This window comes from Liolophura sinensis, chromosome 10 (assembly GCF_032854445.1).
Source record: "Liolophura sinensis isolate JHLJ2023 chromosome 10, CUHK_Ljap_v2, whole genome shotgun sequence".
NCBI classification, from domain to species: domain Eukaryota; kingdom Metazoa; phylum Mollusca; class Polyplacophora; order Chitonida; family Chitonidae; genus Liolophura; species Liolophura sinensis.
This window is the reverse complement of record NC_088304.1, coordinates 12,001,913-12,019,755: the sequence shown is the minus strand read 5'-3', so window position 1 is coordinate 12,019,755 and position 17,843 is coordinate 12,001,913. Positions and strand designations below refer to the sequence as shown.

Sequence of the window (17,843 nt, the reverse complement as noted above, 5' to 3'; positions counted from 1 at the left end):
TATGGCGTTAAACCTGAAGCGATAAATATTCAGAACAGTATGTCAAATCTGACAGGGTTATAAAACATCAGCGTGCTCTTCAAGTACTACATAAGTTACTGCAAAGATGAGAAAACTAGGGAAAGTCTGGCTTCAACCTGCAGATGGTCATGCGTTTCCCCTGGCACTGCCCAATTTCCTCCCACCATAATGCTGGCCGCCGTTGTATACATGTAAGTGAAATATTCTTGAGTACAGTGTAAAACGCTAATCAAATAAATAAGACTGGGGAAATGGTTGCCCCAGCAGTCGCAGATATATTAACAGTGTGAATAATATCTCACCAGATTGAAGATATACAATGGGGGGGGGGGGGGGGAAGGTAAATGTAATTACACCTCCATGGTTGGAATAGCACTATTTGGATTAAAAATGGATACACACAGCAATTCAAGAGATTTCCATTTATTTTTTCCAAGAGTTAGTGATCCTGATCAGTCTTATTTCACAAGAGGATGATAAAATCATGCTATGGTGTCCTAACGTAATTATCATCTTTGATGTAAACACCGAAGTAAAGACTGACATGCTCTGGTAATCAGTACTCTAGTGAGAAAAACGTTATACATACATGTACATCATTGAGAACATAAACACAATTAGTACACTCGATAAAACTCTTATCTTAACAAGTACTGGAACATGCATAAACAGACGTGGCTGACCGTCTTATTTTGCCTTGAATATATAACGCGCTGATACGAAAATATCTGGAACACTCTGGGGATACACGAGACACTAAACAAGGATACAAAAATAATGGTAATTTCACAATACACCATATAAATATCTGCATATATGAAAATTTATCTTTATGTATATTGCGATATAGCAGCACAGGTTGCGCATACATGTACACTGTATATTGTATTGATTTGTTTGATTGGTAGTTTAAGTCCATTTTGACTTGAAAGAAGTGACCACCTATAAATGAAGTATGTATCCTCTAAAAGGTTGATTCATGTAGATTTCAAATGCTGTTTTCATGATTCTTTTATGCTTTTTACAATGATTAAAATGTGAATAGTTATTAATTTATTTCCCAGGAGGCTTACGACATATCATGGCATATATAACGTTTATAACTTTAGTTTTAATGCAAAACCTGAAAATGCCCTTTCTCTTGTTTAACCACATGTAGTCGCAAAAAACTGCGTGTTAACCACTGTACATCTATAAACAAACCTGCCCTGATCAACACGACACAAAATTATGAGCTCAGTTATATTCTTACAACCTTATTCTTATTCTGTCACCAATGTGTCTTAAACCATAGTATTAAGTATTCTATTCATTTACATGTATATATTTTCATTTGAACACATATTTTGCGACATGTATAGATGCCGTACATATAGGACTGGCTGATCGGAAATGTAAAATCTTACCTGGAACATAACGATTTGTACATTAACAATGTTAATTAATAACACACTAATTACAAGCAAGTAATTTATGTCCCCTCTCTCTCTCTGGCCTGTATAGCCCACCATGTAATTACAGTATCTGATTTCATTTGCTTCTGATCATTAGAATGAAGATTTATTTATTTATTTGATTGGTGTTTTACGGCGTACTCATAAATATTTCACTTATACGACGGCGGCCAGCATTATGGTGGGAGGAAACCAGACATTGCCCGGGGAAAACCCACTGCCATCCGCAGGTTCAGAGATTTACAAAAGTAGTTCACAAAAGTAGTTTTGTCACAGAATTCAGTGATGTGTCTCACAATGCCGACATTTTATGTTCTGTTTTTTTTTTATGATTTTTATTTTGTGTAAAAAGGTTCACATTTCTGTATGCTTATTGCAATTTCAACAGCTAATGTAATTTAACGTATACAGGAATGTCTGCTTTGGGTAAAATCTAGCATGCCTACCTGCAGGCCTGTACTTACACATTTCTGACTATTATCTATATTCATTAAAAAAATTTTAACAATTTGCACTGCATCGTTAAGACGCCGATAAAAAGACAAAAACAACATTATGCACAAAAAAATAGTGCCGCAAGTTTGCATTATTGGCAACTTCACACTAAATCATACGTGAAATTCAAAGGATCATTTGTATGAAATCACAAAAACTCAGCACAACACCTGGGGGAAACCAGGCGCTCCTGTAGGGGCCAGGAGGAGAAGAGCTAGAGGAAGCTGGAGGAAACCAGGTACAGCAGTCTGCTGGAAACCAGATTCTCAGCACAAAACCTGGGTGAAAGCAGGTGCTCCTGTGGGGGCCAGGAGGAAACCAGCTAGAGCACACTGGAGGAAACCAGATCCTCAGAACAAAACCTGGGTGAAACCAGGTGCTCCTGTAGGGGTTAGGAGAAAAACTAGAGCATGCTGGAGGAAACCAGGTACAGCAGTCTGCAAGAAACCAGATTTTGATCACAAAACCTGGGGAAAACCAGGCACACCTGTGGGGGCCAGGAGATCAGCTAGAGCACGGTGGAGGAAACCAGCTAGAGCAGTCTGCAGGAAACCAGATCGGCACAGAGCTGCTTGCACATAATATAGCACGAGATAGTCTTAGAAGAACACAAAAACACCTATCACTAAAAAAAATATAACAACTGGTGTCGATTTTGTGAAGTGCTGGTATTTAGTGTTCAGTAGACTTCATATCTCTAGAGCATATGCTGCCATGGTGCATGTCGATGAATAGTCAAAGGCTTTCAGTGCTTAGCTAAGTGGGCTTCATGAAACCGGGAATAGAGGCTATTCACTTTCTTCTAGCTTTAAGTACAATACGTGCCAGTTTTTAATAACATGAGCTCATTCTCCCAACATGGACTACCAATAGGACGCTCCTATTGTTCACCAGATCTCTCTTGACTGAAATAACACTGCAATACCAGTACATTTAAAAGTAGCCTACAAACCACCTGAAACGTGCCTCATCTGAAAAGCCATTTCAAACCGATTCCAACGAATTTCTGGGCCATATTTAATTAGCTGAAGCATGCGTGGTGGTGTCAGATTCCTTTTGATCATTCAAAGACAAAGAAAAAGACCAACAATTTCTCCCACATAAGTCCAGTTTTAGAGGCAAATAAATGTCACAAAATATTTTTTTTGGGTGCTAAAATTAACAATTTTCCAATAAAATATCGTGCCATGTTCTCTGCAAAACCTCAAAACACCTTTATAAAATCAACAGAGCTCTCAGAATCAGGAAAAATGGCCAACTTAGTCATGGTCATTTATGGTCATTTAGGGTTGAACGTAGGAATTTAGAAATCGACGCATGTTTAGTGGTCAAAAACAGTTAGTGACATCGCTGAAAATATTGTGCAAAATGACCACCGCAGAACCACTTTTTATTTACAGTACATTTTATAGACTCCAAAAATAAAATTTAAAAAAAAAAAAATTGTAAAAAACATTTAGAATTTGGACCAAATGGCCTTTAAGATGAAGCATACAATATTTAGGTGGCCTCTTCATTTACCTGTCACTGGGTAAATATGTACCAAGGCACAAGTGCAGTATCATGACAACAGAAAATATTCCCTCACACACATGTACATGCCAGCATGTAAAAAATTTCTGACACAATTCCTCCTACTTTTTCACACACACCGACAGCACTAAATCAGAAATACTACACACAAGTCTACCATCATCACCAAGACATGTAAGATATCGCTTGTTACCAGCAGGGGGGCATCAGACAAGGATTTCACTGTCTCCAATGTTATATCAAACCGGGTGACGGTGTTGTTGTTCACAGTGAACTGTTTTGTGACGGATTCAAACCCTGCTGCTGTCACCTACAAAGGTCAAAATAACACTGAAAGTAGCATAATTTTCATCATATTTTCTAACTATAATCTATTAATGTTTAATGAAGTTGCCGCATAGCTTGCAGAGCAGAAGATAACAGATGACATCAAAAGCAGAAGATAACACGCATCATTAAAAGTGTATTTTATTATTATTATCTAAACATAATTTACTAATGTTTAATTCAGAGCAGAAAATAACATAATAAAAAGTAGAAGATAACAGATAGCATTAAAAGTTCTATACTTTATTATCATATTTTCTAAGTATAATTTTCTTAAGTTTAATAAATCTGGCAGAGCAGAAGATAACATAACATTAAAAGTAGAAGACAACAGATAACATTACAAGTAGAAGACAACAGATAACATTACAAGTAGAAGACAACAGATAGCCTAAAAAGTAGCACACAACAGATAGCCTTAAAAGTACTATAATTTGTTATTACATTTTCTCACCATAATTTTCTAAAGTTAGCTGGCACAGAGCTCACATAACAGAAGATAACAAATAACATTAAAAGTAGAAGATAACAAATAACATTAAAAGTAGAAGATAACAGATAGCATTAAAAGTACATGTACTATAATGTGCTATCACCTTTTCTAACTATAATTTATTAAAACTTAATAAAGTTGGCACAAAGCTCACCATATCACACACAGAAGATATCTATGTGTAATAACAGATATTGAAATAATTTCTTCAACTAATTTTCTTACTTGTGATAAAAAAAAATCATGCTTTATAGGGAACATAAAATTGGTGACAAATTTCAGACATCTTTACAGAGGAAAAATGCAGGGGTTTGAATTTTTGTTCAAGTATTGTGCAAGCCATGTTCACAGCATAAGAATTATTTCATCGATCGACTCTTTAAATCTGATGATATAAACAGGAAAAGAACAAGCTCCACCTAAAAGCATCCGATCAACTACATGTATTTCATGAATTGCACAAGTCAGCACAACAATTTCCAGCATGTGAATGCTAATCCTAATCGAATAATTCCACTGGGACTTTAGGTGTCATCAACCATACTTTCACTTACATGCATAAATGCGTGGTTGTTTTTAGGGTGGAGGAAACCTATCAGAAACTGGGAAGTGGCACAGCACCTCATTTAGTATGTGAGAAACTTCCTGACTTAAGCTTCAGCAGAACCAGGATGTGCTGAAATTAGAATTCAGACATTACTGGTCAAGTGGAAGTGCATTTCAGGCACAATACAGCTTTGAAGGCAAAGAAACTGTAAAGCTTTGCATACCAGAGAGCTAAAGACCCAACTCGACTGTTGCGTTGGGTCTTCAGAGCTCACGTATGCAAAATAACAATGCAACTGGTTACGTGTATACCAGTGAATCTTCAAGTCACAAAGTTATTAGCAACTGGGCCACAATGACCCAGGAGCCTCTTTGCAAAGCAGCTGCTGTTTGTTCAAATCTCTCTCATGCTGGCTTATTTCCATGCGCATATGTGGGAAGGTCTGCCAGCAGCCTGCAGATGGTCATGCATTTACCCTGGCCTCTGTCCGGTTTCCTCCCACCATAATGCTGGTCCCCGTCGTATAAGTGAAATATTCTTTAGTACAGCATACAACACTAATCAAATAAATAAATCAATAAAATAAAACTGAAAAAATCATCAACAGTTTACCTTTAAGCTGTACTGTCCAGGCAGAAGGAGTCTCCAGTACTCTCCCTGGCTGGATGTTCTGAACTTGACGTCCCGGCCGACGATAGACAAGGAAGCTCCGCCCACTGGCTGACCACCTGGTCTTCTGATCACACCACGTACACCTGGCCAAAAACTATCGTGTATTAAGCCCAAATCATAAACTTAAATTATGCATACAATAAACTGTGTCAAATCAACCATAATAATTGATTAACTCATCGGTCAAGACAATCACAGTCATTGATTAACTCAATGGTTAAGACAATCACATTAATTGATTAACTCATTGGCCAAAACAATCACAGTAATTGATTAACTCAGTTGTCAAAACAATCACAGTAATTGATTAACTCATTGGTCAAAACAATCACAGTAATTGATTAACTCAGTGGTCAAAACAATCACAGTAATTGATTAACTCATTGGTCAATTCAATCACAGTAATTGATTAACTCAGTGGTCAAAACAATCACAGTAATTGACTAACTCATTGGTCAATTCAATCACAGTAATTGACTAACTCATTGGTCAATTCAATCACAGTAATTGATTAACTCAGTGGTCAAAACAATCACAGTAATTGATTAACTCAGTGGTCAAAACAATCACAGTAATTGAATAACTCAGTGGTCAATTCAATCACAGTAATTGATTAACTCATCATCACACAAGCAAACTACACACACATGTATATACACAAGTACAAAAACACTCCTGTGACAGGTTTTTTCAGATGTTGTGTCATATGACAACAGGGAGTCAATAGGTTTGTAGACAGAAACTGCTGTCTTCTTGCACGGTCAGTACATGCTGCCCAGGTGCTGCTGCCACTGAGTACATGTATCATACCTAAGACACCAGACATAACACCCCACCCAGTTTGGAATTCTCACCTAGGAGATTGATCTGTTGTAGATATGCCAACAGTGGTGCTCGGTGCTCATCCCAGAGTCTCTTCAGTTCTTGCTCGTATGGAAATTTACAACAACTCATCTCCACAAGTACTTCCATGCAGCCCTCAAACAAATAGTTGTAGTCCTGCATTCCTCCTGCACAAAGATAAACACATAACTAGAGTAACACATTCCTCGTGCACAAAGATAAGCACATAACTAGAGTAATGAATTCCTCGTGCACAAAGATAAGCACATAACTAGAGTAACGCATTCCTCGTGCACAAAGATAAGCACATAACTAGAGTAATGAATTCATCCAGCACAAAGATAAACACATAACTAGAGTAACACATTCCTCGTGCACAAAGATAAGCACATAACTAGAGTAATGAATTCATCCAGCACAAAGATAAGCACATAACTAGAGTAACGCATTCCGAAGTAATAATATCTGCTTGAACACTCACACAAACAAACTGAAGGCAACTATAAATGGGGGGCTTCCCCAACTGAGTTGTTAGCACCCTCCTGTAAATGAACGGCTTCCACTGCGAAGTTGTTAGCATCCTCCTGTAAATGGAGGGCTTCAGCGGCCGAGGTAATAGCGTGCTCCTTTAAATAAATGGAGGGCTTCCGTTGCTGAGTTGTTAGCGTGTCAGCACAATGACTTCGAAACCTCTTACCAATGCAGTCGCTGTGAGTTCAAGTCCAGCTCATGCTGGCTTCCTCTCCTGTCGTATGTTGAAAGGTCTGGCAGCAAACCTTGCAGCTGGTCATGGGTTTTCACTGGGCTCTGATTGGTTTCCTCCCGCCATAATGCTGGCTATTGTTGTACAAGTGAAATATTCTTGAGTATTGCAAAAAACATCAATGAAATAAATAAATCCTGTACAATGATAAACAAATAGTTACAGTGGAATAAAAAAAACTTACTGGGAGGTATAACAATTCTGTTTTATTTTATAACTGATATTTGCTTCCTAGTGAACCAAAGAGAACTTGCAGACTATATAAGTTGTGTACATGTTATGAAGTATGATACATTTCACGACCTATAAAAAAATGGCCAAGTCACCGTACCAACAATAGGATACCAGGCGGCTCCATTTGTTATCCCATCCTTAAATCTCTCCACCTGGTTCACACACGGCTGACCCAGGTGCATTCTGGGATGTGTCCTGGAGTAGACCAATGAGATGTATCGAAAAACATCGTCGTCAGCCGATTTTGAATACTTCGGTTCCCCACTGGCAGCTGTAAAGAAAATTTTAAATATGACCGGTCTTTTATTGTACAAAGGAGAAGACAGTACCTGGCTAAAACATATTTAAATTGAAAGAACAATACTCAAGCTATCTAAAAAGTATCATACTTTATTATTTTAAAGGAGAAGAAAATTTAAATATCAATCAAATACCTTTGAAAGGAGTATGCATTTCCTCTCAGGTGCATGTCATAAAAAAATTCTAATATGTACCTCAAGTTGATAAATTATAAATAAAGTTAGTGCCAAAATCTGCTGTGGGCAACTCCATTTTGCCTGAGAACTAGTCCTGAAGTATTCTGTGTTAGGAGGAGAATTGCTGTCAGAGGCCACCGAAATGCAGTTCCTACATTTCTGGTAGAATTCTTCTTCCCAGAAGGTAGTGAACAGTACCAGTTCATTTTCCACTTGACGATCCGGAAAACGGAATGTTGGACGTAGGTTCCGAGTTTACACGAACAAGGCAGCAGTTTTAACGACTCTCATTGGCTGAGAGGCATTGTTGGATAGGTCTGTCATTTATGGACCATCACATATGCAAAATCAGATGATTTACAAATCATGTAATATTCAATGACGGTATCACAAATTATGTCGGACAATAGCATACTGTCACAGCCCAAACCGCATTATCTCCCCAAATACATTTTTTGTTGTTCATTTTGGCTTTTAGTCAGCAGTTTTTCAATATCAAATATCAGAGTCAGTGCAAAATTCATTAGGGATGCCGAAGGTTTGTGGGAACGAGAGGATGACATCTCACTAGAATACTTAAAATTTAAAATTATCACTTAAAATGAAAACATTCATGATATTAAATCTCTGAATGTACTACAACTTCCCCTTTCCCGCATACAAGAGTTTTTTTTTTTTCTGTTTTCTTTTATAAAAAACAGTAAAATTATTGAAACACCATGTTCAAAACGAAGTGCTTTCTCTGATGTCCATGATACCTTGGTCAGCACTAGTTTCATCTTAATACAAGCCACTGATACAAAATTGAAGCATAAAATCAAATGCCTAGATCAGTCTCAGTGGTGCTTAGATTTATTTCCATTTGTTTCAGAATTGAACATGAATCTAGTTGTACGACAATCCTGTTGTAAATTTGTAAACATTTAATAGAGTCAAAATCACCAGGCAGCACAACGCTCCTGTAGGCTACGACTTGAACCAAGAATACCCCGGCCGTGCATCTGCAGCTGGCTATTTATACCGTGTCGCGGGAATTTCTTGTAAATAATATAGTAGGTCTACTTTTTCAACAGTTCAAGCAGTGATAGAAAGATTCTATCAGTATGTTCAATTTCCATAAAAACTATATTTATCACTTGGGCCTTCATCACTGAGGTCCACAACTTTCATCTGCCATAGGCTACTACTTTTTCTATTATACAGAAAGTACCTTCAACGCTGGAGGGCTAGAGTAAACGTGACGCCCTCTTGCTCTCGATCATGGAGAGATGATAAGGCTGAGTCAAAATGAACTTTTACTAAACTTTTACTGGGTTGAATGAAATCTAAAAAAAATATTTAATGCCGGTTTAAGATGCTTTGACAGGTAGATTTTCAGCCAACATAAACATTTGTTAGGTGCTGTCTTTCACTTTAAATAACTTCAGGATGCATTTCATACATTTATATCACATCATAAAATCACTTACAGGAAACTTTGAATGAAATTTACGTGAATTCTTGCTGTATCAGATAAATGTTGTTTTTTATTCGTTTGACTGCTGAATTCAACAATATTCCATGTACATGATACCGGTCAGCATTATGGTGGGAAGAAACCGGGCAGAGCCCAGGTGAAACCCACTTAAAAATCTTCCCATGTAGGGCCAGAGAGGACGTCAGAAAGAGCAAGAGCAATCACATTGGTAAGAGGCTCTTGAGTCATTACGCCCAGCTTAGCTTCCACATTCACTGCTCTGAATAGTTACATTCACCAACCTTGAATTCTGTCCTGTTGGCAGATCTGCCGTCAAAGCCCCACATTGCACCCCAGAAAAAAAGAGCTGTACCGTGACCTTGAAATACATGCAATTCTGAATTCATGTCACCTCATTACACGGGAAAAGTAAAGACCATAATAGTGATCTTTAGTGGCGAGCTGGTGGCTTGCCAAAGAGAACACTTATTCCGTGGAATGTTCCATTCACCTCCCACGTAGTTGTCCAGCAGGCACTTCACCAGTTCAATCCCGCCATATAATGCTCCACTCACCTCCCACGTAATAGTCCAGCAGGCACTTCACCAGCTCAATCTCTCCATATAATGTTCCGCTCACCTCCCACGTAATAGTCCAGCAGGCACTTCACCAGCTCAATCTCTCCATATAATGTTCCACTCACCTCCCATGTAATAGTCCAGCAGGCACTTCACCAGCTCAATCTCACCATATAATGTTCCACTCACCTCCCACGTAATAGTCCAGCGGGCACTTCACCAGCTCAATCCCACCATATAATGTTCCACTCACCTCCCACGTAATAGTTCATCAGGCACTTCACCAGCTCAATCTCTCCATATAATGTTCCACTCACCTCCCACGTAATAGTCCAGCAGGCACTTCACCAGCTCAATCTCACCATATAATGTTCCAAGCACCTCCCACATAATAGTCCAGCGGGCACTTCACCAGCTCAATCCCACCATATAATGTTCCACTCACCTCCCACGTAATAGTCCAGTAGGCAGTTCACCAGCTCAATCCCACCATATAATGTTCCACTCACCTCCCACGTAATAGTCCAGCAGGTAGTTCACCAGCTCAATACCACCATATAATGTTCCACTCACCTCCCACGTAATAGTCCAGTAGGCAGTTCACCAGCTCAATCCCACCATATAATGTTCCACTCACCTCCCACGTAATAGTCCAGCGGGCACTTCACCAGCTCAATCCCGCCATATAATGTTCCACTCACCTCCCACGTAATAGTCCAGCAGGCACTTCACCAGCTCAATCTCACCATATAATGTTCCACTCACCTCCCATGTAATAGTCCAGCGGGCAGTTCACCAGTTCAATCTCGCCATATAATGTTCCACTCACCTCCCACGTAATAGTCCAGCGAGCACTTCACCAGCTCAATCCCGCCATATAATGTTCCACTCACTTCCCACGTAATAGTCCAGGGGGCAGTTCACCAGTTCAATCTCGCCATATAATGTTCCACTCACCTCCCACGTAATAGTCCAGTGGATAGTTCACCAGCTCAATCCCGCCATATAATGTTCCACTCACCTCCCACATAATAGTCCAGAGGGTAGTTCACAAGCTCAATCCCGCCATGTAAACCTGCCGACAGAGCGAAGGTACGGTTTTTCAGCCATTCCATGACTGCCAAAGTTTCTGGTTGTCTTGGCGGGTAGTTGTTGTTTTCGAAATGGTCCGGGAAATTGCGGTTCAAATCCACACCGTGTGCATTTCCACTGCTCAACGAAACAAAACCTTTGAAAAGTTACAAAACTAGCGATTTAAAAAGTGTTGTAAAAGCGAACCGAACATTATAGATTTCTTGAGATATTTCCACAAGAATCATATCAGGCATCATTTGTATCTGTTTTTTAGCTGTGACAACCAATTCGGTAAAAGTTGCTTTCGCAGATTTTTTCCATTGGTTGTTCAATATTTGAATTTAATCCATCTAATAAACAACACATATCTTTACTTCCCCCCACAAAAAACGTGAACTGGGAGAGAAATGTAATTCTTTGCTTTCAACACTACTAACATCTGCCCTAAAATTTAAAAGAAATGGGACAGGTAATGTATGAGTGAGTTAACATAGTGATCTCACCGTCCAACAAGTCCGTCGCAATCTCCCATTCTCGATGCTTCAAACCCGTCTGGGTTCATTGAGGGCATGATATGGATGACAGTCGAGTTCAGCAGTGAAGTGACAGTGTCATTTTTCCCATAATTCACCAATAGATACTCAATCAAATGAAGCAGTGTTTCCCGACTAACTACCTGCAGAGCAAACAAAAAAAATTATTTCGCTCGAACAAACAGATTTCTGAGAGTGAATTGATTTACAGTTCAGGATCCCATGGATCATGAAGCGCTCTTTAAATATACTTAAAACAAAATTTAATATGACTTTGAAACTGTTATTTCTGATGTAACCAGGTTAAAATATTGCTTGAAAACGTATATTCTGGTTAAGGTATTGTACAACAAATTTCAACTAAAACAACAGAAAGGAACATACCAAATTTAATGATTATAATCGTGACTTATGCATTTGAGGCTAAGATCGCTTTGTAATACCGGGGCCTGGTACTTATTAATTTATTAATTTCAATGGTGTCCAGTGATGTCAAACTTAAGGTTCCATAATCTATACGAACCACACAGCCCCTTAACAGACGCCTGAAAAAAAACATGACTTAAAGCCACAACCAAACATGCATGAGCAGGTTTCTACAGACTGTGAGTCTCACTAATCAGGCCAAAATGGCCAAAAAGACAGACAAATAGTCACAGAGGGAGATGAAGAGACAGGCTTCTGTCTTCACAAACAGACAGGGCAGCTGGCCGAAGAGACAAATAATCACAAAGAGTGACAGAAAGATAGACTGATGTCTTAACACTGCTAGGGACAGAAAAATGGCACAAAAAAAGTTTTGACACAGAGAGTGAGGGACTGAAAGACTGATATTTCCAAAAGGAGGCAAATGACCACAGGCTGATGTCTTGACAAGACATGGCTACAGAGATTGAGGATGAGCTGACTGACAGACTGATGTCTTGAAAAGACATAGCCACAGAGATTGAGGATGGACTGCCTGACAGACTGATGTCTTGACAAGACATGGCCACAGAGATTGAGGATGGACTGCCTGACAGACTGATGTCTTGACAAGACATGGCCACAGAGACTGAGGATGGACTGCCTGACAGACTGATGTCTTGACAAGACATGGCCCCAGAGATTGAGGATGGACTGCCTGACACACTGATGTCTTGACAAGACATGGCCCCTGAAATTGAGGATGGACTGCCTGACACACTGATGTCTTGACAAACAGAAAGACAAATAACCAAAGAATCTTACAGATTGACTGACAGATTGATGTCTTCATTACGAGACAGGCTAATGTTCACAAAGACTGCTCGATTGACAGACTTATGTATGGATAGACAAACAGAAAGACAAATGGACACAGACTGAGAAAGAAAGATGAAAGATAAATCATGCTGTGAATGAAATTACGCAAGAGCATTTGTGATATCTGGATCTGCATATACAGCAACATCAGTTACCTCATTCCCATGGATGTTGCCAATGTACTTGAGGTGAGGACGAAGTGTCACATACGACTGAGGTGCCTGACCGACAGCCATTACCCACAATTCTCGACCTGTAGCAAGAGTGAGTTATGCTTATTTTCACACACCAGATTATAAAATCTGAGATCCTCTCCCTTAATTTTACAATATAAGGCCATTACAAAGAAATTCTCCTCACAAAACTAAGCACTATGTTTAGACACGATACCGGAGAAATTTGATCCATACTGTGGCTTATAACCTAGCATTCAAACACCACATTCGCCTGCTGTAGGTTTAAATAAAAGTATTTTCAGGTCAATTAGGTAATATTTATTTATTTATTTATTTGATTGGTGTTTTATGCTGTACTCAAGAATATTTCACTTATACGACGGCGGCCAGCATTATGGAGGAGGAAACCGAGCACAGCCCTGGAGAAACCCACGTCCATCCGCAGGTTGCTGACAGACCTTCACACGGAATAAGGTGATAATAATGCCACGTCATCAAGACGATTAACACACTGGTCACAAGTAAAAACATTCCGTGAGTCACCACGTAAACTAATATACGTATGTATGTAAACTTTCCGTGACATCATAGAATCAGTATTGAATGGAATGGAAAGTAAGCGTCCATTAGCAACAAACTTTGCCACGTGGCCTCTCTGAATCCATTCATAACAATGCTTGCTAATTGTTACGCAAACACTAACTTCAACCAAAAATTTACTAACACAATCTCCATTACAGTTTCTTTCAAGGACTAACTTGTTCTATTTTCATGATTCTGGGAGTTCTATTGGTTACAGAAAGGTGATTTAGGGTTAGTTTTAATGGTGAGATGATATCCTACAGGTGATATGTAAGTGTCAACACCTAAAATAATGTTTTATCACATTTATTTACCTCTAAAAATGCACTTTTATTAGTGAAATTTTAGGTTATTTAGGGTAGTTTATACTCTGACCTATGGCGCTGATCTATGTGGATTTTACCGTAATAATTTAAATGAATTAGACAACTTTGATTCAAAAATCACTTTAACAATTATAAAATTTTCTCAATTTAAGGGGCCATGACCTGTAAAGCAAGCTTCTATCCATGTACTCAAGGGGTTATTCAATGGTAGCCACCATTATGGTGGGAGCAACCTCAGGGTAAACCCACAACCATCGGTAGAATAAAACTTTGCTAAGCTTTAATCTTGATAACGAAAAAAAAATGACTTTGTGGAACTGGTCATGCATCAAATCTATATCAAATCTGGTGAAACAGTTGCCAAATATGTAGGCTTCAATCTCATTTTGAACAGGGATATTTTTTTTTTTTAAATATCGGCTTTCATAATGAAACAGTAAATGATCTAAAACTTCACCCAGCACTGTGCAGCTTTAGAGCCAAAATAAATATCATAAAAGATCTCTTTTGATGCTCAAACTTGCATTTTTTTCAGTAGGATATCATCCTACCTTTCAAACATACCTCAAAACACCTTTAATATCGCAACCGAATAATCAAAATCAGGTAAAACTTGCAACTCAGTCCTAGGCAAATTTGAGGTCATTTGCCACATTTGTAGTTGTCAATATAAAACGATACCTTCTACGGATTGTCCTATACTGTAGAGATGGGTTAGGTGGGGAAAGCCTTGATTCAGCGATGACATCACCCTCCCCAGCTCACTGTAATTGTGGTATGTGAATGCTAACAGCTCATCCAGATGCACATTTAGCATAGTTACTTCCCCTGATTTTACTGTAAATAAGACCTGAGAATTTCTGTACCCATCTGCAGATATCTGAAATAAAAACGTAATTGATTTATTGATTTATTTATTTGATTGGTGTTGTACGCCATACGCAAGAATATTTCACTCTTATGACGGCGGCCAGCATTATGGTAGGAGGAAAACGGGCATTACTCGGAGGAAACCCCAACTATCCACAGGTTGCTGGCAGACCTTGACATGAATTGGACTTGAACTCATAGCGACTGCATTGGTGAGAGGCTCCTGGGTCATCAGGCTGCGGTAGCATGCTAAACAAGCCATGGAGGCTCCAAAAACCATAACTAACATGTAGTTTCCAAGTTGCAGCCTGTGGTTTACAAATATTAGGTATATATAACAGGCAGATTTAGAAGTCAATTGCAATTTACAGTGACCTGGTAACAGATCTACCAGAAGTCTCCAAACCTGTAGTTTACAGTGACCAAGTAACAGAGCTCATCTCAACTTTACAGTGACTACATATTGGTAACAGATTAAAAACACTCCTGTAATATACACTGGTCAGGTAACAAAAATCACCGTACTTTACTGTGACAGGTAACAGATCTAGAACTCTCTCAAAGTTTGAAGTGATCAGGTAACATAACTCACCTGAAGACTCCAGTGGCCAGTTAAAAGAACTCACCTGTAGATTGTACTGACAAGGTAACAGAAATCACCTGTAGATTGTACTGACCAGGTAGCAGGACTCACCTGTAGATTGTACTGACCAGGTAACAGAATTCACCTGTAGACTGTACTGACCAGGTAACAGAAATCACCTATAGATTGTACTGACCAGGTACCAGAACTCACCTGTAGATTGTACTGACCAGGCAGCAGGACTCACCTGTAGATTGTACTGACCAGGTAGCAGGACTCACCTGTAGACTGTACTGACCAGGTAACAGAAATCACCAGTAGATTGTACTGACAAGGTAACAGAACTCACCTGTAGATTGTACTGACCAGGTAGCAGGACTCACCTGTAGATTGTACTGACCAGGTAACAGAATTCACCTGTACACTGTACTGACAAGGTAACAGAACTCACCTGTAGACTGTACTGACCAGGTAACAGAGCTCACCTGTAGACTGTTCTGACCAGGTAAAAGAAATAACCTGTAGATTGTACTGACCAGGTAACACATCTCACCTGTAGATTGTACTGACCAGGTACCAGAACTCACTTGTAGATTGCCCTGACAAGGTAACAGAACTCACCTGTAGATTGTCCTGACCAGGTAACAGAGCTCACCTGTAGACTGTTCTGACCAGGTAGCAGAACTCACCCGTAGATTGTCTTGACCAGGTAACAGAGCTCACCTGTAGACTGTTCTGACCAGGTAATAGAACTCACCTGTAGATTGTACTGACCAAGTAACACAACTAACCTGTAGATTGTACTGACCAGGTACCAGAACTCACCTGTAGATTGTACTGACCAGGTAACAGAACTCACCTGTAGATTGTCCTGACCAGGTAACAGAGCTCGCCTGTAGACTGTTATGACCAGGTAACAGAACTCACTTGTAGATTGTACTGACCAGGTAATAGAGCTCGCCTGTAGACTGTTATGACCAGGTAACAGAACTCACTTGTAGATTGTACTGACCAAGTAACAGAACTCACCTGTAGATTGTACTGACGAGGTATCAGAACTCACTTGTAGATTGCCCTGACAAGGTAACAGAACTCACCTGTAGATTGTCCTGACCAGGTAACAGAGATCACCTGTAGACTGTTCTGACCAGGTAGCAGAACTCACCCGTAGATTGTTCCGACCAGGTAACAGAGCTCACCTGTAGACTGTTCTGACCAGGTAATAGAACTCACCTGTAGATTGTACTGACCAAGCAACACAACTAACCTCTAGATTGTACTGACCAGGTACCAGACCTCACCTGTAGATTGTCCTGACCAGGTAACAGAGCTCACCTGTAGACTGTTATGACCAGGTAACAGAACTCACCTGTAGATTGTACTGACCAAGTAACAGAACTCACCTGTAGATTGTACTGACCAGGTACCAGAACTCACCTGTAGATTGTACTGACTCACCAGCCTGTAGCTTACAGTTACCACCCTTACAGGCATAAAGTGTTCACCTCAGTGTGACGCATAGACGAGGTGTATGTGGGGTGTGTAAGCCTCACATACACCTTAGTATACACCCCATCTATGTTACCTGAGGTGTACTGTACCTCAAGTACACCCCAGTCATATACCTATACCTCAGATGTACCCCAGGAATTGTGAAAAAAATCAACACTTAGAAGACTTGTACTCAAGTTCACCTTAGAACCTTTGAAATTTAAAAATTATGAATGATGTATCCCAGGTACACCTCAGAAACTTTGCGAGTTTTTGAGCAGATTCTAAATATGAGATAATCTAACTCAAATACACCTCAGCAACTTGGAAAAAAATCAACACTTAGAAGATGTACCTGAGGTGCACCTTCGAAACTTTGAAAACTAAGAAAAATAAATGATGTACCTCAGGTACATATCAGAAAGTTTGAGAGTTTTTATACTAAAATTTTACAATTGTCATGTACCTCAGGTACACATAAGTCACTATTTTAAAGTTGTAAAACAAGAGATTAGATTTAGACATTTTGCTTCAGACAAAATCCTGAGTACAAAATTACACATGGTTTTGTGCAAAAGAAAAAAATCTTTACTAAATAAATATAAGCCTTTGTCTCATCCTAAACTGACTTGCCATTCAGAGCACAAATATTGACCAATCATACAGCAGAGATATATTTTTCCCTGATTACTCCAAAATGGCTGCCCTTAACAATGTGGACACAAAGCCCAAACTTAGAACTTCAGTTTTTCGTGAGGGAGGAATGTAATTCTGTGTATATTAGGGTGTAAAGTCTTTTCTTGCTGCCAGCCTGCCATTTTTAGTGTACAGGTGCATGCTTGGTATCAAAATGATGGAAATTGTCTAAGCTTTGAGCAGGTATTAGTTTTACTGATGAAAGTTTGAAATTCTGGGCGAGAGGACACAAGGAGACAGGTGGTGATCAGGCTGCGAGTGACGTCCCCTTGGCCTTGCTAGGCACTCCTCCCAGCTGCCGGCATAGAAAGATCCAGAATTTGATGGTCAACCTAT

At 39.4% G+C, this 17,843-nt stretch overlaps 1 protein-coding gene across 1 annotated transcript in view; it reads right to left on the bottom strand.

The window, feature by feature from the left end:
• Positions 1–3,424: 3,424 nt before the first annotated feature.
• Positions 3,425–17,843, bottom strand: part of LOC135476513 (carboxypeptidase D-like) — a 28,273-nt gene continuing 13,854 nt past the window's right edge. The window contains exons 10-17 of the mRNA XM_064756555.1: positions 14,549–14,747; positions 12,939–13,036; positions 11,470–11,642; positions 10,914–11,101; positions 7,480–7,653; positions 6,397–6,552; positions 5,483–5,625; positions 3,425–3,813 (exon numbers count right to left, since the gene is read on the bottom strand). Coding sequence (XP_064612625.1) covers positions 3,631–3,813; positions 5,483–5,625; positions 6,397–6,552; positions 7,480–7,653; positions 10,914–11,101; positions 11,470–11,642; positions 12,939–13,036; positions 14,549–14,747 — 1,314 coding nt within the window. The 3' untranslated portion in view covers positions 3,425–3,630. The remainder of the gene's footprint in view (positions 3,814–5,482; positions 5,626–6,396; positions 6,553–7,479; positions 7,654–10,913; positions 11,102–11,469; positions 11,643–12,938; positions 13,037–14,548; positions 14,748–17,843) is intronic.